At 31.6% G+C, this 27851-nt stretch overlaps 1 protein-coding gene across 2 annotated transcripts; it reads right to left on the reverse strand.

Moving 5' to 3' along the window:
• Nucleotides 1–455: 455 nt before the first annotated feature.
• LOC148612634 (coatomer subunit alpha-like) lies at nucleotides 456–27634 on the reverse strand. Of its 2 annotated transcripts, XM_088594278.1 has the most exons (31): nucleotides 27503–27617; nucleotides 23300–23413; nucleotides 22819–22892; nucleotides 21901–21981; nucleotides 21552–21628; nucleotides 20884–20993; nucleotides 19288–19317; nucleotides 17813–18028; nucleotides 17283–17418; nucleotides 16570–16803; nucleotides 15939–16005; nucleotides 15639–15714; nucleotides 14757–14839; nucleotides 14160–14299; nucleotides 12876–12961; nucleotides 11895–12033; nucleotides 10632–10794; nucleotides 10155–10301; nucleotides 9652–9841; nucleotides 9207–9302; nucleotides 8348–8560; nucleotides 7867–7962; nucleotides 7117–7295; nucleotides 6572–6640; nucleotides 5795–5931; nucleotides 5139–5325; nucleotides 3756–3866; nucleotides 2639–2800; nucleotides 1823–1935; nucleotides 1069–1150; nucleotides 456–892 (listed from the first exon to the last, which is right to left on the reverse strand). In XM_088594278.1, the coding sequence occupies exons 1-31, from the start codon at nucleotides 27540–27542 to the stop codon at nucleotides 833–835; spliced, it is 3708 nt and encodes a 1235-aa protein (XP_088450404.1). In that variant the 5' UTR covers nucleotides 27543–27617; the 3' UTR covers nucleotides 456–832. The 2 variants fall into 2 exon arrangements, with proteins under 2 accessions (XP_088450404.1, XP_088450405.1); XM_088594279.1 differs by lacking the exon at nucleotides 19288–19317 and having other exon boundaries at nucleotides 27503–27634.
• Nucleotides 27635–27851: the final 217 nt, after the last annotated feature.

The raw sequence follows: 27851 nt of genomic DNA on the forward strand, positions 1-27851 counted from the left end.
GTCAAATATAAAACCATTCAGTCAAATTAACCCACTTTGGAGATTTCCTAAATCAATTATTCTCCTTATTGCACAAAAACAAGAAACCCAATCTTTTTATAAAATTTCATCAAAATCTCTAAGAGTTGTGCTTACAATTTTACCATGATAAACCCTTAAGGAGGTAAACCTAGAGAAAGGGACAAAACTCTTAAAATCATCATATTCAATTTCACCAAAACCTTTCAAGCTTTCCTTTGAAACAGAATGAAATCAAACCAAGTGACATTGTTCTAAAATGGTGAATACAAACGTTCCAATGATTTGTAAGATTTGTGACCCTTACCCTAGATCTACCTCCTTAAGTTGGATACTATGACAGAAGCTGAGAAATCAGTTACAGAGAAGTGTAAAAAGGCGGTCACAATATATCTCTCTGTGTAATGACTATAATGGTAAAATAAAATATTCATAAAAAAATTTTCATATTTTAATCAATTTGACAATACATAGCACAATAATCCCATATAATAAATATCTCAATCACAGAAATTTGACAATTTAATAAATAATATCTCTCAACATACTAAGACCATGGCTGTAAATTCATTTATCAAGATAAGATGTCTGTCCTCCATACTGGAATAAAAGTTTCACTTTCTCAATACTGATTTGTACCAACAATATCAAATCATTAGATGTATTTTCCATATGTTTTAATCCAATATTTCAACTCTAACTCCAAATGAAAAATTCAGTTACGTCAATAATAACTAACATGTTTCTTTTAGTCAACAATAGATTATGTCCTAAATATTAACCCCATCAATGGTCTTAAAAATTGGAAAGATGCTCATCTGAACTGAATCGGACTAATTCTTAAACCAATGCAATCTTTTCCAATTTCTGTCACCTGTAAGAAAAAGAATATACCATGTGAAATTCTGAAAATGGCTTCAGAAGAAATCTTAAACTCTATGTTTCTGCTTACAGTTCATTCTTTTTTGGCATTTTATTATACGAGAATTTCAAGATACTGAAAAATCATAAAATAAAAGATGCACTTTTTTTTTATGAAAATAAACCCACCTGTGTTACTCTACATGTTTGACCTTTGAACTCTGGTAAATAACATGCCCCACTTAATGGACATTTTGCAACAGGTTTTCCTCTGAAAATATAATAAACCAAAATATAGTCATGTGCCATTTTTAATATTAATTTGGTTCATTTTAGTAAGAGGTACTTCTATAAATTCTGTAAACATACTAATTTTTGCTATTTCTGTGTTTGAAGAAAAAACTACAAAAAACAGCACCCGCCAAATTGATTATGAACACTTGGTAACGCATATTTCTGTGAAACCCGGAAAATTGATAAACGCGAGCATGTTCAGTTGACATAATTCGCAAAAATTAGCAACTGCTAAAATTAATACGTTTACAGTAAATCCAAATATATTAATGATGGACTTGGCTTTTTCTGCTTAAATCTGACTACCATATGACTATCATTTTTGTTGGTTTCATTAGACTTGACAGGAGCCCTACATAAGCTATAAGGCATAGTTAACTCTGCCAGTGCACCTAATCCATGATCCTCTTTGCTCCAACTTGACCCAGTTTTTGGTTAAAACCTTTCTACATTCATCTCATTTCAGTTCGGATACTTGTGTCTGTGTTTTCTAGACCTTGAGTTTTAGGCATTTCAAAACCCTGCTAGAAGCCTGTTCATACACGCACCAATGGATTTTAACCGCATGTTTACAAAGACCTGAATCATCCAAATAAAATCTGAAGTCCAACAGATAAGTCCAATGGAATTATTTTAATCTTATACAAACCTATAAATAGGAACATATGTAGCAGCACATATATCAAATGGATTGTGTTGGTCATATTTTAATTCATGTTCATCTGTATTTTTCTGTTCACAAGCTGCTAATATTTTTCTTGTCTGAAATGAAAAAAAAAAAGACAAATAAATCAATAATTGCACAACAAACAAAATGTAGTATATAGTCCTGAATAAGAAATAATAGATTTATAAAATCACTTAAAGAGCTCAACTTTAAAAAATCTCTCCTGATGCTATTCAATTGATAAAAATAGCTAAAATTCCAACAAACCCCCTGTACCATATCTTAATTTTCACAATAAGGATATATGGGTACATCTCAGATTTTTAATGCACAGTTTTGTTTTGTGTGTGCTTGTGTTTTTTGTTTTTTTGTTTTTTTTTTGGCATCTTTTTTTTTGTGCTAGTGGAGGGAGGTTAACTTTACAAAAATTTGGGAGATCACGCAATCTCAAAGGAGGGACATACACTGTGTCAGCTTCCTAGGAGTTTGTACCTGCTGAATCTAAGTTATGTTCCACTTCAGTATATTTTTATTGGTAAAACTAGGGCTACTCAGGGGTTCAAATTTACTTTCGTGAGTGAAAGGTCCTAGACTTTTTTGCATCCTACATGAAAGGTCCTATATAACAAAAAAAGATTCCTAATAAGAGTGAACATAAATATGGTTAGCTCCAGGACCAAGGCAAATGAAATTTCAATGGTCCTGCATCAGATATTGGGTATCCAGGACCTTGGACCAAAGCTGATTTGAACCCCTGTTACTACCCTGAATCTAAAAAAAAATTCCTATTTTACATACCTGTGTGGCTATATCTGGTTTTGGTCCTAGCTCTAATAATCTCCTGGCAAATGATGCTGCTGTTTTATAATTTTTTAATTTGAAGAATAAATTGAGTGCTGTACGTAATGTTAAGATCATATGGATGGGTTGAAGATTACAATGTGTAAAGTAGGCAGCCATCTGAAATGAAGACAAAAAAATTGAGCAAATAATGTAAAATGAGGAATCTAATTATGAAATGTCTGAACCATCATGTGTTTTGAATCTATTGTACAAAAGAATAAAACATACAGAATAAAAACAGTTTTGAAGTTGAGACAGAAATATTACAGTGGGCCTGTTAGGACGAGATTTAATGTTCTGTCGAGACTTTCAAAACTGAGGTTATTTGTTAAATTTGACATCAATGTCAATTTGATGTAATGTTGTCAATGGAAATTGCAAATATTTTTCAGTATCATGGCAGTAGCCTGAGAAATTCTCGACCAGTAGAACAATAGAAAATCAATAAAGCTAGTAAATGAGGAACAACACAGAACCAGAAAATGGTATACTGTAAAAATATTAATTTTTGCAATGAACTAATTTTTGCTTTTTTCGCATTGAACATAAAAACATGAAAAAAAAAGTACCTGTGAAATTGATTTCAAACACTATATCAGGCTTATCACTTTTTTTCATATCTGCAAATATGTTCACTTGACAAAATCCTCGAAAAATAGGTACCGCAAAAATGAATACATTCACAGAAATCAAAATTGATATACAGAACTGTAATGATAGAAAGCCAAATCTACAAATCGGCTGAATGACATCCCTACAGAGATGTATGATTTATTTTCCTGATCACACTTCTAATGGCAGTAGTGATGTACTTTGTACTTGGAATAAACATATTATCCATCATTAAAATGGCCATAGAACCAAGAATGGAATGGCCTAAATACAAAAAAGTTTAAATGCTAGTGAATAAATAAAGTGCATAAATATTTTTTTTATGTTCATGTGCAGCAAAAAGTATTATCTATACATAGCACAAAATAATTATTTAAGCAAATATAGATTAACTAGAACTTTTCCATGACCAATCTATCAGCCGAACAAATAAGGATGTTTCAACATAAATGTATATTACCTCACACAATCTTTTCTGTTCTGGTAACGTAGATTTAGGTAATTCTTTTCTAGTTTGTTCCATGGTAAGACCAACAATATATTCTCTACAGATCTCTATTAACTGCTGGGCCTAAAAATAAATAGATTCTTTGGTTACTGTCAAAGTATTATTATTCATGGGGTATCAATTTTTGTGGTTTTCATGGGTTTGCCAAACCACAATATTTGGTTCCCTACAAAAAGGAGACTTTTATTGATGTGAATATTGAAAACCTAAAAACCACAAATTCAAGAATCCATGTACTTGAGTTTCTTCCCTAATCTAAGAAAACTGGTATCCACAAATTAAAGTACTTTCACAGTATTTGGACCTACAAATTCAAAATTCATCATGGCATCCCAAAATAACATGAGGGACATTATATACTGTTATTGGAAAGTATTCTCCACCAGATATTCTAACCCTGAAAATTTACTCGTACATGGAAGTTTTACATCTAAATCTACTACTCTAAACCTTTAGCAAAAAAAAAAAAACCTGTGTCATTAAATGCACAAACGTAAGCATTTCAAAATTCAAATTAATCCACCCATTTTACCTTGCCACTGTAAAAGCATGAGAATTCAACATAAGAAGTTTTTCTTGTACATTCAACTTTTGACATTAAATCCCCCTGAAATTTCAGTTGTACATAAGAATGTTCAAATGAATATGAATAGCCAATTTCCTTTAAACTAAAGCAAAGACAACCACTACATCGAGTGGTTAAATAGGAGTCTTTATAACAAAAGACAGGAGGTGATACATGCATGTGAAAAACCCACCAAATTCACTTTCATTATTAATTCAAAAACACTTACTGACCTCATAACCAATCATAGTTTTTCATTTGGTTATTGTACTTTTGAGATAAAAATTGTAGATGTATATGAAATTGGCACTTTGCAAGAGTGATTTGGTTGATTTTTGTGGGATGTGAATGTAAGGTTTTCTCAAAAATACAAATCTGAATACAGAAAGGACTGTCGCTACTTAAAATAAAGTATATGTAGACCAAAAAAGAATCATTCGTTAAGTAGTTTTTTTTACACCATGAGTCATCTCTACCATACCATAGAAAGTGTCTGAATTTTATATGGACTGGTACTTGAGGAGGTAGACCTAGGGTAAGGGACACAATTCTTACAAATCATTGGAAAGTTTGTATTCAGGCTCTTTATATCAATCACATATAAACATCAAAGTAACTTGTATTGATTTCATTATGTTTCAAATAAAAGTTTGAAAGTCTTGGGTGACATTGAATATGATACAAGCATATCACTAATTTCAAGAGTTATGTCCCTTACCACACGTCTACCTCCTTACGTTAACAAAGCATAATAAACATTATATGTTTACCTCAGCAATTTCCTGTTTATTGTCAACCACCAGTAATGGAACACTGAGAAGTATAGTTCGGAATTTTTCTATGGCTTCTGGAAACTTTCCCGATGTTGTCATCTGGTAGGCTACCTGTAACTGTTGAACTAATGACTGGAGCTTCAGACCTACAGCCGGTACACCATTTCGGGCTCCTGCTTCCTTCCTACAAAAACAACAATGTGAAAATAAAATTCCTGATAATATGAACACCTTCTAAACAAACTCACAAGAGTTGAATGAACTATTTGTTATGAAATTTTATCATTTTTAAAATACCTATGAAGAACCCTTGCTGAGCATAGATCACCAAATACAGTCAAAATAATTTGATTTACAATAATGGTTTTTTATGTTCCTTTTTACTTTGAACTGTTGTGGTTTTTCTGTGTTGTACAATTTGTTTGTTGTGTGTTGTCTGTTTGGTGTTCCTTGCTTTGTTTGTCTAAGAACCTTTCTTTGTATGTTGTCTGCTTGGTGTTCTTTGCTTTGTTTGTCTAAGAATCACTTTTCTTTGAACCTTCCACATTACTTCTTCTCATATTATGAGAAGCAAGAACTGAAATTGAATTTCAGATAAAATTACTATTTTTTTGTATCTGTATTTGGGTTTTTATGTTTGGTGTCAAACTTACCAGTTTCTATGAGGATAACCAAACAATGGCAGTGTGGATGGAATTCCTTGGAAACATGTTCTACTTCTGCTGTATGTCTGTAGAAACAACTGTTTGTAGGTATCAAAACTCACTACTCCTACTTGATCATGAAGTAACTGGGGGAAAGAAAGAAACCATAAGTAACTTTACCTTGAGCAGTTTCAACATGTAAAACCTCTTGTTTGCAATATCTACGTCTGCAAACATCTGGTGAAAATTAAATTTCATTATGCACATTCTGATATGATGTGTCACCTTCATATAAAAGTTCATCAAAATCCTTAGAATGGTTTAGGATAAGATTTACTTAAAAGATTAGTGGACATACGGGATTAAAACAGACAAATTGAAAAAAGAAATTTTTACATACTCCCCCAAAATTAGTTTGAAAACGGTATAATGCATGTAGTTTCATATGTAATCTTCATAAAAGGTCTATATCTACATCATTTATTTTATAAGTTTCTTGATTAATACTGCTGATATAAATGGCAAGCCAGTAAATTTCATGAGCTATTAAAAGTATGGTTCGGCCATAGATGCTTTACAATAATCAATAATTTGACTAAACTGTAGGTGGGAAATGAAACTAAAAACTCATAACGTTGTAGCAATAAATATGAAAATTTTCTGCTTAGCAGAAATTGGGGAGAATGTAATAACAAATATCTGTAGCCAAAAAAAAAGACAAATGGTAAATGCAAAATGGCATGGCCAGGGTACAATATAGAGTAGTAAAACAGAACCTAAACTTACTCTCATAGCTGTCTCAAATGATCCAGCCAACACATGATCCACAGGTAATTGAGAATTATTGCACCATACCTAAAAATAGAGCAATTAAAAATCATAACTAAATCAGTCCAATTGAACCCTTTTTGAATCCTAACTAATAAATCTTGCAAATCTAAGTATCTGAAACATCTGCAGAAATGCATTCATAAGAAATAGGTTAAAACTGACTTTTTTCATATCAAACTAATATGTCTACTTTTTTAAAATATAAAGATTTGTGAATAGCTTGCATAGTTACTTAAAAAAAAAAGATTTTTTAAGACTTATGGTACAATACAGGCAATTCAATACAGTGCAATCACACAAAGTTGTTCCTTGGATCTAAAAAATAATCTCCTAATAATTACTACTGATATGGTAACAAGTATTATAAAATCCTTTTGTTTACAACTAAGTTACAGGAAAAACTTCCATCAATTAATATTCAAAGTCATAATTTAAACAAACCACTTTTTTTACATTTTTACCCTCCCCCCAAAAATACTAAAACAACCATATTAACATACTTGTGCTTGACTGGTTCCTTTGGTTGGTGGTACAAAATAACCTTCACCACCATCTGTTGTGGGGCCTACATCTAGGTCAGCAGGAAGTTCAAGGTCATCATCAACATCCCATCCACCTCCTTCCTCATCCCCTCCAGCAATGCCTTCCTCATCAAGTCCATCACCTCCAAATCCTCCCTCTATTAAAAAAGTAACCACAAACAGTTTTAAGACTCATGCATAAATAAAGTGTATGAAACGCAGCATTACTTTATGATGTCCATAAATTTTTTTTTTAACATTCACATCACAGAGTGTACAAACATTCATTTTGAACACAATACTATAAGACAGAAAAAAAAACAAAACAATAACTATAATCCAAAACAACTTCAGTATGCATAAAAAATTAATTATATGAAACTTTCGTAATTCAGCTGACTATGAGATGAGATTAATATATATATTCTAATATGACATGCTTCAAAGCTCTTTAGACCCCAACCATGGTAAAAAAAAAAGATTAACACAGGACCAACATTTCATGCAACTCATAGTCTGTGTCTACTAAAAAATAGGAAAAAAGGTAGTCCTATTAGAATCGAAAATAAATAACAGAAATTCCATATTTGTTCAATAACAATTTACATAAATGGCCAGCCCGTGGTAACACAATGATAAAATGGAGTTTCTGTGATTAATTCCTGAATTTTTTTGTCACTGTAAAAGAGCCCAGTTGTAATGAACTACAGGTAACATAATAAAACAAACCATCATCAAGTACAAGATCAGCATCATCACCCCATCCTCCCCCAGCACCAGCCATGTCATCCATATCAACAGCAGCCAGACCACCAGCAGCTTTGGCTGAAATATACAGTATTTTCATGTCTGACATTATAATTTCAACTTTACTCTAGCAAGAAAAACTATCCTACTTACGATTTTTAAATTTTAGTTTAAGAATGTGGCAAGCAGGGGTCAACTGAAGATTTTTTTAAATAAAATAAATAAAAAAATCACAGGTAATAGATATGACATGCCCACTTAAACCCCTAGAGAGCACCATTTCTGCTGAAAACTGACAAAAAATTATTAAAAAATCATATTAAGGTGTGATACACCCAATTAATCATGTTAATTTTGTCACATTTTCCCAAACTTCACTTTTATACATGTGCTGATGACAACAGGATTCCAAACCATATCTACCTACAAAGAAGGAGGCATAAAAGTGAACTACACAACCTACCTCCTGTGGCAGATACTGCTCCTTCAAAGAATCCCTTAGTTCTTGTCAATAATGGCCAGTTACTCTCCTGTTGCATTATGGGTACTGGGGGCTGAAGTAACATTGCATTGGGAAAGAGATCTGGTACTCTTTCATTTTCTCCAAACTGTTCCTTCAGCTGTTCTGCTTCCTCATTGAGGCCATGTGTAGCAGCTGTCACATAAGCTAGAGATTCTTAAATGAAAGAAAATGTTGGATGTTAAATATCTATCTTCGAGACAAATAGAAAAACAAGCCTCTTTGTATACGTATTTTTTAATTCTGTTTAGTGTTCTTACGAAGTTTCTGTTTGTATTAAAATGAGTCTGTGTATTCTGTGTATGTATTTTTTTTTTCATTTTTGTTTGTTTGTTTCGTTTTTTAAAAATTCTAATTAGTTTTTTTAAGGGTATACTCGTTTATATTTGATGTTGTATTTCTTATTACCAGAATCATTTGAAATTTCATCAATGAAATAAGAAAAACTGCCAGTAATATACTTTTTAAAAAGAAAACAAAATGACTGTTTTTAGATATATTTCCTTTTTAAAGAGTGTATATTTAACAACTGTTATCATTTTATTGATCAAATATTGTAAAACAGAAACAAAAAGTTAAAATGTTAACAATTTTGAAACTAAATTCCAACTTTTACACTTTCAGTACTAATAGAAATATTACTCATAATTGATAAAGTAATTTCTCATGGGGGTGGGGGGGGGGCTTTTGTCCTGATGCCAAAGTACAAAATATAAGTGTTACAAAAATGCTAAACTGTTGTTGAAAAACAATCTCTTTGCTGATATAACTGATGGAATGGATTTCAAAATAAGTAACTCACTCTGTCCAACATTTTTAAGAATTTTGACTCTTTCTGAAGCATCTCCAAGGAACATGGCATTCTGGAAATGGCTGCTGGTATCTTTTCTAATCTCAGCTAAAATAAATGATTTTAATCAATAAATATCATCCAGTATCATTCAAGTATGTATAACCAAGTATTTTCAATTTTCATTCTGCTTAAATAAGTTTCAAGCCTGAAGTCATAAGACAAATTGTCAACCATTTCCACCACATTTTGTATGCGCTGATACAATAATGTCTAATTTGTTCAAAAAAGTTATATGTAATAAAAGTGACTTACATGTATTTCACATGTAGAGTCAATATTCCCAATATCTTGAAACTTCAGTTAATTTTTCAAGGTAAAAAAAGAAATTCTCTTTCAAAACAATGCTCAATATTTCAAATAAATCAAAAGGTGAAACTTCATAATTCAGACTTACCAATTTTCATCATTTTCCTCAGTTTCTCCAAATTTCCAGTGATAAGATAAAGGAAAGAGAGTTTGTCAAAGTTTTTGGTTCTCTGGTAGGCCATTTCTACCACCTGGTGATTTCCTTGCAAGAGAGCAGCTTCTCCTAGCTTCTCCCAACAGGCAGGGTCATCTAAAGCTCTTGCAGCCTCCAATGCAATCTGTTGAATTAAACAAGTACTAACATTTATTTTTAGCCAAATTAAGAAGACTTGAAAAGTCAAGATATAAAATATTTATATCTTCTGCATTTAAATTATCTTATTTTAAGGCATAAATCATTCTATCCTGAAGTAGTATGGTTTTAGTTAGATAAAATTTGCTGATGGTTTGTAGTATTCATGAAGTGTTTTTGTACTCTGGAGAAGAACTTGAATCTTACCTCTTTCCAGTCTCAAGTTTATAACAAGTTCTTTATTCTCCATCATGCATCAAAAATAGGCAAATTACAATGAATGCCCTATAAGTACATACCTCAATGTTTCCGCATTCCAGAGCTAATCCAAATCTAGTTTTCTCATCCTTGACAAAGTGTAAAGCCACCTCTGGGTAACCTTTCTTCTGTAGGTAAGAGATGATGCTCTGTCCAACAAGCTTAGCAGATCTCACCATGTGCAATACCTAAAATTTAGAGTTATATACATGCATATGAAATAAAAACCTCACTTCTTTCAAATGGATTTCTAAGCTTATAAAATAACATCAGTAATAGTAAAATTCTGTATGTGAACTTTAGTGTAGAAATGTTCAGGCATTTCCACTTGTAACTATTTTTTTGTGTTCATGTATTCACTGTGCTGTAAAGTTTGAAGAATACAAGTCAATTTCATTCCAACCTATTACTAAGGTATAATCAACAACGAGAGCATAACTAGAAACCAAAAGTCTTCTATTAAACTATAGGTGTAGTGTTAAAATTGAATCTGCTTTTTTTTTCAATCCTTACTTTACCTCTTCATATTTTCTGTTGACAAGTGCAAGTTTGAACTTGAACTCAGTAGGATCAATGCTAAGAACCCTCGGCCTTGCCTCTCTGTCTAGACAATACACACTGTTTCCTTTGATTCTTGTGATGTATATCGGTAGGTCTAGAGTTCTGATGATTCCATGATCACTGCATAATAAAAAAGTTAAAAAAATCATGAAATGATAGAATTACCACCTTTCACCATGCACCAATAAAAATTAGGAATCAAATATAAAGACACTCAAAGGAATCAATTTGTCCAAATCAATCGTCAGTAATGGAATCAACTCATCTAAATCAATCATCAATAAAAGAATCAACTCATCCAAATCAATCATCAATAAAAGAATCAAGTCATCCAAATCAATCGTCAATAAAGGAATCAACTCATCCAAAATCAATCGTCAATAAAGGAATCAACTCATCCAAATCAATCATCAGTAATGGAATCAACTCATGCAAATCAACTGTCAATAAAAGAATCAACTCATCCAAATCAATTGTCAACAAAGGAATCAACTCATGCAAATCAACTGTCAATGAAGGAATCAACTCATCCAAAATCAATCATCAATAAAGGAATCAACTCATCCAAATCAACCGTCAATAAAGGAATCAACTCTCCAAATCAACCGTCAATAAAGGAATCAACTCATCCAAATCAATCGTCAGTAATGGAATCAACTCATGCAAATCAACTGTCAATAAAGGAATCAACTCATCCAAATCAATTGTCAACAAAGGAATCAAACTTTTCATGAATTTGTGTGTCTGTTTTCCATGTCTGGCCACTGTTGCTGAATTACATTCTTTTGATTTCCACTGGAATCTTGATTCCATTGATTACTCTTTTAAATATAGAATTTAGCCACAAATTTTTGTTTCAACATGTTATAGATAATTTACCAAAACCAAAACAAATCAATATCAGCCCAATTAAAATTGTTCATTTTATTAGCTTTATAAATTGACTCCTATTTCTTTTCTTTATGAAAAAAGTTAGCCCTTGAAAATTAATGTTTCATAAAGAAATAGAAGTCATTTGAAAGCAAATTTGAACAATTTTAATTTTATTTGCCTTCAAATTGACTACTATATTTTTTCATTATGAAACAGAAATTTCCAAGGACTAACTTTCTCTTGGCTTCGTTAAATCACCATGAAGTAAAAAGTACAAAATTACATTTAACAAAACATTAGTTATCAAAATTCAAATTGATGAGTTCTGAAATATTCAGTATACTAACCCATTAGTGAGAGCATATTTGATGTGATTACTGGTAGTATAGACAAATACACCACTTTCATCCCAAGCTCCACTCTTCACACGAATGTTTTCATGGATTGTACACAAGTTCTCAAGCTTTCTGTTACATACAGAGATTACTGTAAGAAATATAGTATTGATAATAAAATCACAAGTCTATATTTTATTTATTATATTTGTAATTAGTTGTGAATAACTTGAAAATTTTAAGACCTGGCCCTGGCATCACTAACAACAAAAATACTTAAGTACCAATCCATATAAAAGTCAGACACTGCCCATGGTAAAGTGATTCATGTTATAGAAAACCCATGGATCAGATTATTCTTCTTTGGTCTACATATGCTATATTTTCATGTGACAATAGTTTTTTTTCTGTATTTAGATCTGTACTTTTGAGAAAATCACACTTTTATTTCCCACTAAAATCAACCAAATCAAACCAAATCAAGAACAATAACTCTTGTAAAGTTCCAATTTCATGTACAATTTATATCAATTTTTTCTTAAAAGCACAACCACCAAATGAAAAACTATTACTGGTTATGTGATCTATAAGGGTTTCTGAAGTAGAAATCAAAATGAATTCAGTTAGTTTTTGACATGCATGAATCACCATCTGTCTGACTTTTAGAAAGACTGCTACTTAAGTCTGAGAATATATATACATAACTTCCACAATAACTCTTATCAAAGTCTCACAATTGGGGGATATATAACATCACAAATAATTAAGAATTGTTTCCGACTTACGTGATTTTTCCAGTTTTGTGGCCCTCGAGCCTGCATTTTCTTGTTTTCAGACACAGTGAAATGCTATTTGTAGAACTTTACAGTACCTAAGAGATTTTCACTCATGTTAAAACCTGTGGAATTCATTTGTAAGACTTTTTGTTTAAATTAAATGATGGAATTAAGTATAAACAAAGAATAACTATCTACACCGTATTAAATGTCTTACCATGTTTACTGAGCAGAGCTACATAAGACATATCTGAGGACCAAACTACATATTTCACTTTGGAGATCTTCACAGAGGCTAGGGATCTGAAAATAACAAAAGTTCCAATAACATAAATGACTACAAATTGACACATTATATACCTCCATATATGAGTACATGTAAGAATCTGCAAGATAACAAAACAATATATGAAATTTCAAAATATCATTTAGAAGATGAGAATATGTTGAAGATGTACTTCCTAGAATAATTCACATATCTGACTACTTCCATTTCTTTACGATCTCTAAAGCAGGCATTTTATAACACTCTGAAAATGTTATCCTCAAAAGTCCTTTACTGCCAGTTGAAAAGAACCAGCTCCAATTTCAATAAAAATCTTGGTTGGGTACTAAATAGTCTAAATAGCTCTCTAGGTAGAAATGTGCCCTACATTATACCAATGTGTCCTACTTAACTACTTTAGAACACCTGTGTGACCTTTTGGACGCTGAAGAGCTTAACCTCTAAATGTCAAGTAAATACAACTCACTGAGGCCATTTAAATCATTGCTAAATTTTCTATTTTCTATACTGGTACATTTTCAAGTTTATATTTTACGGCATCTTATAAAAACAGTAACTGAAAATCAAAAAAAAATTTTAAAATGATACTAGTATTTACAATCACTTCACATTTCTTTAACGTTTTTTTTTTTTAAACTGTTTAATATTAAGAAGGTCCTTAAAAGGACTGGTTCATGCATTTATATTGCAAACTGAAAACATGGCCATTTTGCAAAAGTGTAATGAATGTTACCATAACTTTAAGCTCTTAAAACTACTTCAGCTAGAAAGAATCTCAGTATAACAATGTATGAGCACCAAATTCTTTCTAAAAGAAGTTTAATCATTCAATTCAATTAAGTAATTGAAACTAAAAATAGGCTTGGTCTATGAATATTTAAATAAAATGAAAAGTGTCATCCAATCAGAAACAAGTAAATCACTTGTATATAGAGTACAAGCTACCCAAACACAGTGATGGATGGAATGATATAGAGGTGAAGGTCATCATAATTGACAGCTATTCAAACTTAAAAGGCAGCATCCAAAAGGTCACACATGTGTTCTAAAGTAGTTAAGTAGGACACATTGGTATAATGTAGGGCAGATTTCTATCTAGAGAGCTATTTAAACTACTTAGTAGCCTACCAAGATTTGTATTGAAATTGGAACTGGTTCTTTTCAACTGGCTATGAAAAAATTATAAAGAATAATTTTAAACCATGAAAGACCAACCTTTTCTGTTGTACGTCAAACAGTGTAACACCATCAGCATCCTTCAACAAGAGACAGCCAGTACCAGCATAGAATATGTCCTCACAGTTAGGGGCTGGTACTTTTTTAGTGATCTCATTCTTCAAATTCTTTATTACAATCTGTCAACAGAAACCAATACCTTAAATTTAAAGTCTAACTGGTTCATTCTGACAAAATTTTAGTATTTTAGTACCACTGGTCCTGGCTAAAATTAAAGCATTTTTAGCAAAACCGATTCTGGCTACAACATTTTATTATTTTTGGTCCCATTGGTCCAAGCTATTGAAATTTAAGTATGTTTGAGATTCATTTGTTACTTGAAAATCACTAACAATGAAATAATATGCACAAACATTCAAGTCAATATTTTTAATTCATAACAAGAAAAAAATTATGTGAATGAAAGTCATTTAACCAAGCAAAGTAAACATATCTATCAAATTATTTTAGACGAAGTTTTTTTTTTCAACATTTCAACAAACAGTCCTTACTGAAAACAATTTTATAATTTGACATTTTTATATTTTAACCATTAAAAAAAACCAAGAATGAAGAAGACAAACTTTCCATACTTACACTGTGTGTTTTATCTAACACAGCAAATCTATTCCTGGCAACCCATACTGCTGTTAGTCCAGCTGATCGTTTACCCTCAGGGGCTGAAAATATAATAAAATAATTGATAATGTAATATTTCCATCAGTTTGAATGAACATTGTTATAAAATCAGTTTATTTTCTAAAACTTGTTAAAACAGCTTTACTTACTCAATTGTAAAGTCAGTTGTTTCTTCTTTCCTAATGTTCCAAAACATCATATAAAGAACTTTAAAGTGTAAGTTTTTGTAAGAATCAGGCAAAATGCCATGTTTCACCCAATGCCTGATTCTTACAGAGACTGACACTTAAAACAAGAAAATATGACCCTCAAAGGTCAAGTTGAAACCATGACAGATGAACACTTTAACAGATAAATGACAGGAAGCTCAATCATATACCTAAAATACATGTATATTTCGTCCATTCAACAAAGACATGAATTTTTAGCGACCAAGTAATGATAAAATATATCAGTGAAGTGATTCGTGCCATTATACACAAGTGTGTTTTTCGTTTGTTATCAACTAACATCAATAGACCTCCATTACAAAAGTCTGTACTTTAAATATTTCACCATTCTCAATAGAAAAATTTTAATTTAAACATGCCCTCCTCATGCTTGCATGTTTGAAATCTAAAGTTACAATCTAAAAATGGAGAAAAAGTTTAAACAACTACTACAGAATAAAGAAAATATATATAACAATATTCTGTATTTAAGCTTACTGTCATAAATCTAAATTTTATCATCTGGAGTTGAGAAATAATATAAACAATAACTACATAATGAAGATAAATTATAATACGACAAAATTCTGCAGAAGTGGTATTTAAAGTTTTCCCTGCTTCATATACTTACAGTCAGGGTTCTGTGAGTCACTATCTTTAGGTATAGAGTACAGATCATATGTGGAATTCTCTACGACATTGGTTCTCTGAAAAGAATATAATAAATGATTCTTCAGCGATAATATAGAAAAGCTTTAAAGCAGTGGCATACAATACCATTCAATGTTTTGGGGTATGAATAAATACACCACATATCTTGGATCTTTAGGCAAATTAAAAAATCATGGCAATTTGACGTTGAGACAGAAAAAAAATCATGAGTAGCACGGTAAGTCTGATGGAGTTACAGATAATCAAACATGTTACTTACAGTGCAGAGTAAGACAGCATTTTCAGCAGGGTTGTATGACATACTGTAGACAGGTGATCGGCTTCCACTGAATGTTAAGAGACAATATTATAAATCAAGGAATCACATTTTTACGGAAATGGTCATGTGATTAAAGAGCAATGCAAAACTCACCTTTTCCAAGATTAATTATTAGCTAATAATAAATCAACAAAATTTATACAATTAACATATTTTGTGAAAAGTTCTAGTTTTTACTGTTATTTAAATGGACAAATAAGTGTGGAAAAACAGCTAGCATGAGAAAAAAACTGATTTTTCACACCATGAAACAATTATCATTTTTCAAAACCACAAAATTTAATACCCATGGATATGTTCATTTGACAGGATCGGCAAAGGTTAGCAACCAAGAAAAGCAATACATTAACAGAAACCTACTTTCAACAGGGATCGACACTAACAGTTTTTGAGAGAACTACGTGAAAACTTTTCATTGTAGTTGGGCTTTCTAAATTTTGCCTTATTTTTCATAAGATCTAAGAACAGAACCATCATTACCATCTGGGGACTACTGTTTTACCTCTGAAGTAGTCCTGTTGACCACCAAACAAATGAAGTTAGTGTCAAAACCTGTTCAAGGTAGACTTACCCTCTAAGTTGCATGACAGCACCATCTTTGGATGTATTGAAATCTAACTTCCTCAGATACTTGTCTTTGACATAGAACAAAAAATTATTGTGAACAGCATGTGCTGGTCGTTCCCGTTCCAGCTTGAACACGATCATACCGCTATCATGACCTGCAGCAAACAGGTTCAGTGTTGGATGAGCAGCCATGATCCAAAATCTGTCATGTTCTCTTCTGAAAGTCTGTACACCAGTTCTTTAAATAAAGACAATCATTAACAATTTATCACAGATGTTCTTAGTTTGTCATGGCCTGTACTATGTTGCTATATTTCAAGATATCCCATGTAAAAAGGTATAAATGCTAACAATCAGTATTATTATAATAACTCAATCAATAGAATAGAAATATGACCTCAATGTCAATGAACTTCAAATGAATGGATATACACCCATTAAAACTTTTAACTCTTTAAGCTCCTGTGAAAATACATGAAAAATATTTCATTTATTTCTCTTCAATATCAACCATTTTGTAATGAACTGAAATAACATCAACTGGAACCTTAGCAGTGTGCACCTTCAACCACTAGCCTAATGCCTAAGTCTAGTAAAACTTGATTATGGCTAGTTAAAATACAGTGATTTTTTCTGGCATTATGAGCAATAAATAAAGAATTACTGCTTGGGCTAACGGCCAGAAAATAACTTTGCCCACTGGCCTTAGACATCTACCTTTTACTCATATCCCAGACTCTAATGCTCTTGTCCTCAGAGTTACTTAGTATCAGTTCCTGTCTTGGGTGGAACGTACAGCAAGACACATTGTTGTAATGTCCTCTGCATGTGTCTACTTCCCAGGCTTTAGCATCTGAAAAATATAATTTCATTTTTGTAGCTACATTCTAAGTTTGTTTACAGGCTTCTTTTGTACAAAAAAATCAGCAAAATGCATACAATATTAATAACATTGAAACTGACAGCAAGTATAGACATGTTCATACAAACCAATTTTACAATCTCAACAAACAAAGCAAAATCGAAAAAACTGGTTGTAAATATACAGTAAAAATAGGACTATAACGGTAAAATCCAAATTTGGAAAAGGGGAATTCCACTTTAAAGCAAAAGAAAATCAGGTCTGATTATATTAAAATGAATATACATTTGGTCTCTTTTTTTAAATCATACTGAAAATTTACTGATTTGTATATTGCCAGGAAGTTGACTGTCTTCATTACTACATATTAAGCTAAAACAATTACCATTCATCCTCCACAGTTTGACTTGTCTATCATCAGCCCCTGACACAATGAGGGGGAGTGTGGGGTGGAAAGCTGCCCAGTTGACTCCCCTGTCATGTCCTTCTAAAACATGCTTTACAACAGCATCAGACATCCCAAACAAATCTGTCTGTCCAGTATTACGTAACCTATCTTCAATACTGGATGGACCAGGAGATACATTCTTCTTTCTTAAGCCTGAAATAAATTTTGACTAATTTCAAATCAAAAACTTTAAAATTTCAATGTTAAATTCTACCTTTAACTGTCTTAAATAAAAATTAAACTATACATATATAAAACTTCAATTCCGATGCCTTTGAAAGCTATTTTCAATTATTAAATGAAGATATAACTTTAATTGAGGCAATTTTAAATTTTTGTTTGGCCTTTTTTAAATGGGTTACAGGTTACTAAAAATGTTCAAGATGCCAGAAGCTAGATATTCATAACATCTACAGTATGCATTTCCTTGTATGTTTAAAGCAATACCATCCAAACATACCAGTACTATATGGAGAGTGGTAAAAACAAATAAATCAGTACATACCGGTATATTAAAATATGGAGGCCACAAACCAGTTTTTTTTTCTGTTTATCAGAATTAACCATGCCCAGCATGCAAACCATATTAGTAATTATAGATCCTTGCAGCAAAAATTAGGATATCATTTTTGACATATAAAAATCTATGAATATATGCAACAAAATATTCCATGAAAATGATGTACATGTATGTTTAATTGTTATATTTTCATTAAATGGATATTTTCTTCAAGGCAAAATCATGATGCTTTTGGACAGAGAATGATTTAAAAAAAAAATAAAAATTTAATGCATTAACCTTTATTATCTCTCAACAAATTTTGTACTAACTGGGTATGAAATAAAACCGAAAACAAGTTTAATCAATACATTTAAACTCAAATCAGGACAGTACTGAAAACATACTAATTTTCGCTATTTTTGCAGTAGACAGAAAATCATGAAAAATAATACCCTCGAAATTTATTTCAAACATAAAATAATGCTTATAATTTTTTAAATCACGAAAATTGATACCCGTGAATATGTTCACTTGACAGAATCTGTGAAAATTAATACATTTACAGTATTTAGAAGAGCTTAACATAATGCCAGAATTTAATGACTGTAGTATGCACAAGCTAGCAGAAGGTGAGCCTTCATTTATGTTTCATATTACCCAGAGTTAATCACCAATACACGAAAAAAATTAAGAAATTTTATTAAAAAAAACAAATATATTTACAATGGTATCATTCATTTAAAAGTACTTTTTTTATTAACAATGAATTTAAATTTATTTCCTAATCAAAAATAAAGTTTTTAAAGTCGAGTTGTACAATGCAGTCAATCAACAAAATGCCATGGATATTTTATTCTTTATATCTAGCACATAATCATTCTGGACACCACAAGATAAGTATAGTTCTCACCCTCCCCGCTAGCTGATTTGCTGACAAGGCCTAGAAGAAAATGCATGAAGATTACAGCAAAGCAGAAAGATAAAATAAAGATTGAACTTAGTACATGTTGCTCATAAAAGAAAACACAGCCAACTATTTCATAGTTCTCATGCTCACTCAAACTTTAATTGGGCCTTCAATATTATTTCTGTCATATCGATCAAAAGCATCTCCATTGTCAGTGTACTAGCTAGGATTTGAAAATAGAGGGGCACAGGGAAGAGGGTACTTTAACGTGTAGCATGTTTTTTTAACCAAAAAAGGGACATTGATCTTAGTTTTTTTAAGATTTATGTTCGCATTACGTCAGAAGTATCTTCCTTTATTTCTTTCTTTTCTTGTATGTTTGTATTCTTATTACATTCCTGCCAACTTTTGAAAATGAAGGTGGGACAATGTGTGAATAGACAATGATGCATCATATTTTGCAAACTGAATAAGAATTTGTCATTTTTTATGCTATGCCTTATGTCCAAATTTTAAAGACAAAAATGTATACAAAAGATCATTTCCCTATCAGTTTTAATTGAAAAATAGCCTGAGAACCAAGAACCAAGAAATTGACTTGAAACTGCCAGTTTTTTATCAGCAAGAGACAACTGATCCTACATCATAAAAAAAGAAAAATGCTACCAGATACCAAAAATTACTATGTAATAATTAAAATTCTTAAATGATAATTTTTCCAACAACTCAGCCCCTACTGTTCCCTGAAATGATCAAATGTCAATAAACTACATTATATTTAACACTTTTCTATATTTAAAAAATATTTTTAAAATATATAAGTTTTAAAAGTAGTTATCTCCCTTTTGATATTTGAGGTAATCATAAACTTGATACTAAATCAATCCAACTTAAAAAGAAGAATCTTTTAATTAATGAAACTAGTCAACAAGACCATGATTCACTCAATGCCATTACAGAGAGAAGTTCAATAGTAGCAAGAGCACCCAGCAGCTAAAACAAAACAAAAATATTAGTACATGTAAATGTAGTAGTTCAGCACCTGACCATTCACCTGAGCTGCCAGATTATAAACTTAAAACCCAGAGAGAATGTTCAAATAAGATAATGCTTTGGCTGCTACACTAAAAGATGTGGGATATTGCAATAATTGTATTCTTTTCTACTTAAAAACTTCATATGCAAGCATTACAAATTGTCATTAAAAGTGAATTTTGGGAAAGAAAATGACTCTGACCAGAGGCAGACACACTGTTTTGTAAAGTTTAAACAAAATACAACAAATTAATCTAAATCTACAGTTATCCCACAACTATACATTAATAATAATTCATTAATAATAATTATTTTAATTAATATATCATTAAAATTAATGTTATCAAAGATTCAGACCAGCCCTTATAATCAAGTTCCAAAAATGAACTAAACCAGATACTTTAGACTGCCATTTTGAAAAATCCCTAGCACCTCACAACACTTAAAGAAAGACTTGAGATTGCAAGTGTTTTAAAAAATAATTTTCCTAAAACTTTTTTATTACTGTCTACACAAGCTGGTCTGTGAACATGCTGTTAGAACTTCTTCTGAAAGAATATTTACCCGAGATGTCCCACACTCTGACTGTCTGATCTAGAGAGGCTGACACAATGAGATCTTCTGATGGATGAAACTGGGCACACATTACAAAATGACTATGACCCGCAAGGACACTATGAAAAAAAAATATCAATTTACCAGCTATACTACAAAGTTCTTCTGTACAGCAAAATGGTTTTAATTTAAGCATATGTACACTAATTTAATACTATACAACAGTTATTCCAATAAAAAAAAAGGGCATCTAATGGTAAATTAAATGATACCCACCACACTGCAAAAACATTTAGGGGGTAAAACAATTTAAATTACCCATAACTTTTATAAAAAAATAATTCAATCAAACAGCAATTTGATCCAAATCTGTATTTTATGATACCTAATAAATGTACTAAGTTTGAAAAAGATCCTTCGATATCTTCTAACGACTGGCAAATTTCATTGTGGCAGGGTGATATAAAGCAGTCTTTCCGAAGGTTCATCGGACTGTTGGATATCACAGGTAAAAATAATGCCAGACCGGAAGACCTGAAATATTAGTCGATCTTGATTCAGCTAAAAATGGACATTAAAACTTGGTTTGGTCCTGAAAACAGTATGTCGTCACAGGACCAAATGTCCTGAAAAAAAAACTGAACCTTTGGAAAGACTGTTTAAAGTACAAAACTTACCAAACACATGTTCTTGACTGCCAATTCCATACTCGGATGGTCTGGTCATCTGATGAACTTAATATCCAGGGGTATTCCTAAAATCACAAAAATTATTTACCTAAACTGTCAAAACAAATAAAAACACATACAATAAATTTAAAGAGATGTAAAAGTATTAAAGTATTAAACAGTTATTTTTTTTTATTTTAGAAATTTTTTTTTTAGACAAAAATTTACAGTCCATCAAATGCATGTGCAAAACTAAATACTAAATCTGCCATCAACAAGTGAACAGAATTTTCTTTTAATGTTCCCCATCATTGACATTTGAGAAAACATAACATAACTATATACAAAATGTACTTACATGATGAAAAAATGTTGTTCTGATGTAATCCTGATGTCCTAGCAGTGTGAACAGACATCTCTTTTGTTTGTAGTTCCAAACCTGAAAGAAAAAAAAGGATCTAAATTACACAATCTAAAGTCAATTTGTCTTTGTCTTTTCTAATGGGACATTAACTGACAGGTTTAATTTTATGGTTCATATAATAATTTTTAAAATGTTCATAATATAATCTGCAATTTTTCAAAGTTTCTAGATCTGAGGTTGTACAAGTTTCAATCTCAACATTACAGTACACAAATATATTATTCCTCGAGGAGTTAGTCCTAGGCTAAAGGACATAACTCTTATAAATCATCTGTACGTTTGTGTAAAGCATTTTACAACAAAGTCTTGTAAGCATCAAAGTAACTAAGATATAAACATATTACTGATTTAAAGAGTTATGGTCCTTACTCTAAGTCTTCTTCCTTAAGTGGCAACTGAAGTTCAATTTCTTGAAGTTTATAATTATCAGATTTCTTGACCAGTTTAAAAATTTCTGATAAAAACACTTGTCTATTGAATGTGTTTTAACAGCCACAGGTAAACATGCAAAAACTCAGCAATGAGAAAATTTCTTTTGACACCAAAATACAATGAAGTTAAAAAATTTTCAGATTTTTTACAAGTCTAAAAAATTCTGATAAAAAATTCAATGTGTTATAACAGGTATCCATTGTGCAATTGAGAAAATTTCTTTTAACACCAGTTTATAATTTTCTGATCACTTGACCCAAACGTCAAATGTCAGTAAGAATGTCAAATTCTCAAGTCTGAACAGACAACCATGCAAGAAATCATAATTATGTTTATTCAAAAATATTTTACTCCAACACTTAAGATGATCATCAAAAAGGGACGTCATTCTTTTAACCTCTATAAAGGATCAATACAAACCTTTATTTTATAATCATCACCACCAGATACAAACAATGGCTGTTGATTGTGGAAGCATATTCCTCTGACTGGACCTGAAAATAAACATGTATTAACATTTATAGTTTTCTACCTACATTTATTTCATATAGAAATTTTGCCAACAATTTTAGCTTACTTTTCCACATTTGTCTATTCGTTTGTAATGTTCAAAATTACGCCCTTCCTTGATTTTTACTACATGTACAAAATATTGCCCTTTTCTTATATTTTCATCTATTGACAACGATATATGTGTAATTTTTATAATCCAACTTTGTATCAGAAATAATCCTTAAACAATGTTATTTTGGCAATTGCTGTTTAAAATTTATAAAATAATTATACAAAAGGAGCATCAGTTTGTGGGAAGAACAGTTATTTTTTAAATCTATGGGTTCTTTTTGCTAGTTTCTGTCTCCCACTTCAAACCAGGAAAGAATAGTTAAGAGTATAAATTTACCATCATGTTCATCAAATTTGTCAATCAATGTACACATTCTGTAGTCCCATAACTGAATAACACCATTGAATAAACTGGTCAAAACCCATGGTCTCTTTGGATGGAAGGTTAGACCTAAAAAAACAAAATATAAAAAATAATAAGATATGTTGTATGCACAGTTAACAATAATTAAGTGCCATAGGGTTAACAAAGGAAAATAGAAAGTTTTATCCTGATTTCTCTTTCAAAACGTAAGTCATTAGTCTTGTATAGTCAGCTCTACGTCAGTTGACATATCCAATGTTTTGCCCTGTACACAGGAATCAAATTTTACTGGAAATACTTGCTAAATGCGAGTGGAATTTCAATTTAGGGAGTTGAAGCTACATCATGCAGGCAAATTTTAGCATGTTTTTTTTTATTGCCAAGTTTCGTTTTCTAACGTCATGATCATTAGAACGCTTGATACGAGGGTTATTTCTCCTGCTTTAAAGGGTCTTACTGACCAGGATAATACACAAGAAAATTAAACAGCCTTAAAAGGTCAATATTTATCATACCGGCATGAGTCGACAAATTACAGTTTTTTTTAATAACTAACAAACAGAAGCTCTCAGAAGTAGGCTTAAATCATGCAGATAGTGGCACCACAAGCCAGCCGGACAATAACAATAACACTGTCATTAATCAAACTGTTACTGCTTCTTTAAAGACTGTTAGGAAATGGGGGAAGGAATTTCAAATCATTTAATGAGAATTGACATGTGTGGGAAGGCACTGGACAGTTTCGAGTTAAGGCCATTTGTTACACGCTGAGGTATAATGGACAGAAAACAAAGAGGCCAAACACTGTCCCTTATGGCCCTAACCAACAGTTGTTTGTTGTATTGTACTGCCCCGTACGGCCCTAACCAATATTTGTTTGTTGTATTGTACTGCCCCTTCTGGCCCTAACCAATAGTTGTTTGTTGTATTGTACTGCCCCTTATGGCCCTAACCAATATTTGTTTGTTGTATTGTACTGCCCCTTATGGCCTTAACCAATAGCTGTTTGTTGTATTATACTGCCCCTTATGGTCCTAACCAATATTTGTTTGTTGTAATTTGATTGTATTTATGTTGTTTAAATTGTTTAAATTTACTACATATTAAAAAATTTAACAAGTGAAAATTTGTTTTAGCAAGTAGAAAAAAAATAGCACTTGCTTTTTCTAGCAAGTGGTAAAAAATGAGAAAATCAATCACTGGTACAGATCTTGAGACAGGCTGACTTTTACAATTTCACTTTTCATCAGTGTCACATAATTTACAAAAATGTTAATTGATTTGGAACATACATTGTACAGTTTCAGTTGACAAACCATTCCACTGCAGTGCTACCACTTATATTAAATGAAAGAGTATGTACAGAACAGGGTAGTATTGTATCTGTAATTTCCAATACATGTGTGTATAAGTAAATAACTAACATAAAGCTAAGCTCTGTACTGGTCAAAGAGTAGTTCTCCAAAACAGTAATTCTCGCTAACAGATTTTCTGTCCTCTCCTGTGAAACAAGTTCATGCCCAAAGTTTTAGACAAAACATCAGATAAATTGCTGACATTTTGCTCTAAAAAAAAAATGAGGTATTATACAATGATTTTCATAGAGGAAATTAACTTTTGGTGAGCATATTGACGGAAATCACTTCTGTCATGAAAACGGTGAGATCTACACTCCGACCAGGAGAGCTTTTATACTGATATGTATAAACCATTCTGCATTTCACAAATTTGCTGACATCTAGTATTGTAGCCAAGCTAGTGAGGAGGAAAGCTTGATACGCTTTTGGGAGCCTAAATGGCTGTATTGTCAACTGGGTCATGTATACTTATGGGCAGAAAAGGCATCAATATCCAGTTTGTGCATGTAAATTCAGGAACTTAAAAACAGTATAATGGCAGCTTCATTTTCGTACACTTTGAAAAATGTGACTGAGAACAGAACCAGTCTCAGTAGCATTTCTGATTAAGTTCAAAACATATCATATAATTTCCAAGATATGGATTGTCAAAACAGTCAACAGAAGGCGCTCCAATGTTTACGAAAAATATACCATTACCCATAATTCCATGGGATTGCCAAAACGACCCAAAGATATTTCAGACCATGACAATCGATCCAATAACCGTGACTCACGCAATAACGCAAGGCACAGTTATATATACGTTTTTGAGTTAGTTTATACGCTTCCAAAGGGAGCATTTATGGTTGTATTATCAACTTGGTTCTGTATACTTATGGCAAGAAGAAAAAAATCAATATCCGGTTTGTACCTGCATTTTCAGTAGCTGAAAAACAGCATAATGGCAGCTTCATTTGTGTATACTTGTATGTGTGCGACTGAGAACCAAACCAGTCGCAGAAAATATTTGCTAGTTTCGATAATTTATACAAATCGAATCTTAGCTTTCACAAGATAGGGTTTGCCTTATAATCTGCAGTATGGTGCCTAGATGTTTACGAAAATTACGTAATCAATAATACCCATAATTCTCGGGTCATAAAAATTGCGAAACGAAAATAATTGATAAAAGAAAGAATCAAAACGAAATTAAATTAAATGAATCAAATCCTTATAAAAATATAATTTATCTGTACAAAATGAAACAGAATGAAGCGAAACTAAATGCATTAAAAGAAATCTTTTAAGATGTTTCGCAAATTTAAGAACCATAATGTTAGCCAGTGCTGGACGATTCGACCAAAAGACATTTCGGACCATGACAACCAATAATTCCTTATGAATGCCAGACATTTCGGCCAATAGACATATCAGACCATGACAATTAGCATAGTGCTTTAGGACAAATATATGTCATTACAAAATTTACCATACTTGAAGGTTATGAGTATAATATATCAAATCAGAGCATGAGGAATGAAGCAAGCAATCTTAATCAACATTTGTTTCTTCATCACTTGACTGATAACCAAAACTGTCCACACTGTAGGGACCACATTGAAGATAATCATCATTTCTTGTTATCTTGCAATTACTATGCTCACCACAGGTAATCAATGCAGTCTGTCTGCTTAGACCTTAACATTATATTGCTGACAGACATTTAATTTTTCACAAAATATTGATTTTATATAAAAAAAAATACTAATTTATTGATCTATTCATCAGCATAATAAATGATATATTATATGCACTTTAATTATTGCTAGATATTAAAAATCATCATTTCAAATCAATTCCATCTTCCTTAATGAAGGGATCGGTGTATGATGTCTAGAAAACATGAAATGTGCAGAAAATACCTCTTTTTTCAAGATCGAGTTAATAATTTTCAATCTTTGAACTTTATCCGTCAATGTTTACAAAAAATGTATACTGATAATATTCTAAAATAAAAAAAAAATTTTTTAAAAAGGAGTTTAATTTGAAGATAATGGATTATAATTTAAATTGCACAGAGAATTACTATTACAATTTGTTTAGAGTAAAATGTTAATTTAAATACAAAAGTACTTGAATATAACCATTATCAATCAATGTACTCTTTTATATACATGTATATAGAAGGGTCTGAAAAATTCCCAACTGTCAAATTTGCCGTTCCCTCCGCGGGATTTGAACTCGTATCGCAGTGACATCTATGGCAACACCGCTCTAACATCGTTGGGAATTTTTCAGACCCTTCTATAAGTTTATGTTATCTTCCTGTATCAATTTGATCCGATGGAGCAGTGTAGTGAATAGAGTTGTCACATTCTTAGACGTTATATACATATATATCTGTGTGTGTGTGTTTTCAAGTCATGTGAATATCTTCCATCTGCATGTTGTATTTGTTGCCTTGTATGGAGAGGATATATATAGGCCATGCCAATCCTATTCAATTTATTCATTGAATAAAATATGTTTAAATCATCAAATCAGAGCTGACAAAAAAATATCGAACTAAGTTATTTTTTATTAATGTTTCTTCGGGAACGTTTAAAGGTTTCACCTTCCTCATATTAGTCGAAAATGGTAAATCAGTAAAACCCAAGCACCCCGTGCTAATGAGTAATGTAGGTGCCTGCAGTTCGTTGATGTTCTTTATTGAAGAGAAGAAAGAGAAACTCAGAATGTTATTCAAAAGGTACATTTGCAGCTTTGTTCCCAGGAACCACACATATAGCTTCTGAAAATAATTGAAAATGAAACTAAAGGATTTCTGCATGTTTACCTTTCACCCTTGCCGATTTTGTTTCAAACTTCGTTAACATCTTCAAGCCGTATTTTTGTGATTAGTCCAACCGGCGGAAGTTCCACCGTAGCAAAATGGCCACGTAACCGGAAGTAGTGCGCGTTTCGAATTACTACCATTTCGGTCCATGAATAAGTCATCCCATTTTACCAGTAAAAAGTTCTGTCCTATCAGTTTTAATTAATTGTTATCCCATGATGTCAAAAACGATTCCCAGTTTCGTATCCATAAATTACAACACTAATATCGTTATCATAAAAATAGTTTCGTTGCAGTATTGTGATTTTTTTCTCAAAATTTTGTACAGTACCGGCAAGCCAGTATATTA

Source organism: Perna viridis, chromosome 7 (assembly GCF_037379345.1).
Source record: "Perna viridis isolate PV_CMFRI_1.1 ecotype Kerala chromosome 7, ASM3737934v1, whole genome shotgun sequence".
In the NCBI taxonomy this organism is placed as follows: Eukaryota; Metazoa; Mollusca; class Bivalvia; order Mytilida; family Mytilidae; genus Perna; species Perna viridis.

Coding starts and splice junctions, on each gene's coding strand:
- LOC148612634 (XM_088594278.1), bottom strand. CDS start 27,542: ATGTTAACGAAGTTTGAAACAAAATCGGCAAGGGTGAAAG. Junction 21,982..22,818: donor GTGATGATTATAAAATAAAG/GTTTGTATTGAT, acceptor TTTTTCTTTCAG/GTTTGGAACTACAAACAAAA. Junction 3,867..5,138: donor ATAAACAGGAAATTGCTGAG/GTAAACATATAA, acceptor ATTTATTTTTAG/GCCCAGCAGTTAATAGAGAT.